At 47.1% G+C, this 1,556-nt stretch overlaps 1 protein-coding gene across 1 annotated transcript in view; it reads right to left on the bottom strand.

Annotated features, from left to right (window-relative positions):
* Positions 1–1,486, bottom strand: part of PHLPP2 (PH domain and leucine rich repeat protein phosphatase 2) — a gene marked incomplete at both ends in the record, with an annotated part of 25,802 nt that extends 24,316 nt beyond the window's left edge. The window contains one exon of the mRNA XM_010138083.1: positions 1,242–1,486. Within this exon, the coding sequence (XP_010136385.1) occupies positions 1,242–1,486 (245 nt within the window). The remainder of the gene's footprint in view (positions 1–1,241) is intronic.
* Positions 1,487–1,556: the final 70 nt, after the last annotated feature.

Below are 1,556 nucleotides of genomic sequence, written 5' to 3'. Positions count from 1 at the left end.
AAAAAAAAAAAAAAAAAAAAAAGGCCAAAACGTTCCTCTCTGAGCACACCTACAAGCTTCTCCTAGGTCTTTTTCATGACCTGCAGTAAAGGGCCTGCTCTTCTTTCTACATGCTGGAAAATACACTTGCTGTTAGAGTCCAAAACAAGCCAACTTCCTCAAGAACTCTTCAAGCCATCAGTGGAGATCTCCAGAGCCTCAATGGCTATGTTCAGGTGTCTCTCCACCCTCACACGTTCAGTGTTTCTAACTCACCTGTCCCTGTTCCAGGACTTGCTCCGGGCTGGGCAAGTCAAATGGGTCCAAATAACCTTTTTCAACAGTCTGTTTTAACCGCATCCTGTTCTCTGCACCTCTCACCACCAGCATTCCCTCCCCCTTCCCGATCAAACACACACCAAGTTTTTAAAATTTGGACACATGCAACTTAAGACTTTTGTTCCACTATCAAAAAACCCCCAGCTGCTCCTCCTGCTCGGCGTGTGCTGTCTCTGCTGCTCCGGCTCTAAGTAAGGAGGCCGCAGTAAGTTTTTCCCTTATGAACAGGAGTGGCAACTGTGTAACAGAATCTTAATTCCAGAAGAATCAAAGTCTAAATCTTTTGGCAGCTTGTAAGCCTAGAGGAGTCCATAATACACCCACAGCACAACGTTCACGCACCTTAAACCCTGAGCCGTCCACTTTCAGTCTACATCAACCGCAGGCATAAAACATGTAATCTGATGCTTAAGCCTTCCTCATGTAACCCTTAGCACACTATCTTTCTGCCTACCTTTAATTATTTACCTGGTAACTCTTCTTAACGAAAAATGATTAACGCATAAATATTACATGACAGCTTGTGAAAGTACCTTCTGTGTTTTGCTGACTCAGAATAACTGTTTACAGCCCCTTAAATAGCTTAAGTTTTCTGGACACTACAACATCTGTGACACAGAACATAACAAAGGAGTACAAGAACAGTAGCTTCCACCTGCGACATGAGGATGTATTTGTGGTCGGAGCACCAGGCAAACCCTCTCAGCTAAAACATCTATATGGCTTAACTAAGAGATGAGTAAAAAGTGCACCAATACTTCATTTTTATGAACTGCATTACTCAGGACTCTGTCTAACTGCTACCTACCGTCTCTGCCTGCTCCACATCTGCCCAGCTAACACATGCAGGCACACGGTGAATGGAGCTCCGCGACACTAAAGCAAAGGTTTCTGAAACAGACTGATCCTTTCTCAGCCCTCACCTGACCAGGTCTCCGTGAAGTTGCAAAAAGAGGTCTTTCCTCCCTTCTCCATCGCATATCTCAGATGCAGGGGTGTCCACTGTGCAGAGGACCAAGCGCAAGTCTGAAGAAGAGGCAGCTGCGGAGTCTCTTCCATGAACATACACACAGCCTCGTCCGACGTCCTCCTTCAGCCAGTCCCTCTCACGGGAACCAAACCGACTCCTGTTCAAACAGCTCCTGCTCCCGTTGCGCTTCACGTTTCTCTGCAAGGCAGCCCAAAACAGCGTCAGCGGCTGCCTCCGAGTCGGCGCCTGGCTGCCCTCCTTCTCCCTC

This window comes from Buceros rhinoceros, unplaced genomic scaffold (assembly GCF_000710305.1).
Source record: "Buceros rhinoceros silvestris isolate BGI_N320 unplaced genomic scaffold, ASM71030v1 scaffold15256, whole genome shotgun sequence".
Taxonomy (NCBI): domain Eukaryota; kingdom Metazoa; phylum Chordata; class Aves; order Bucerotiformes; family Bucerotidae; genus Buceros; species Buceros rhinoceros.
Note: the sequence above shows the minus strand (reverse complement) of the source record. Positions and strands in the feature narration are given on the sequence as shown.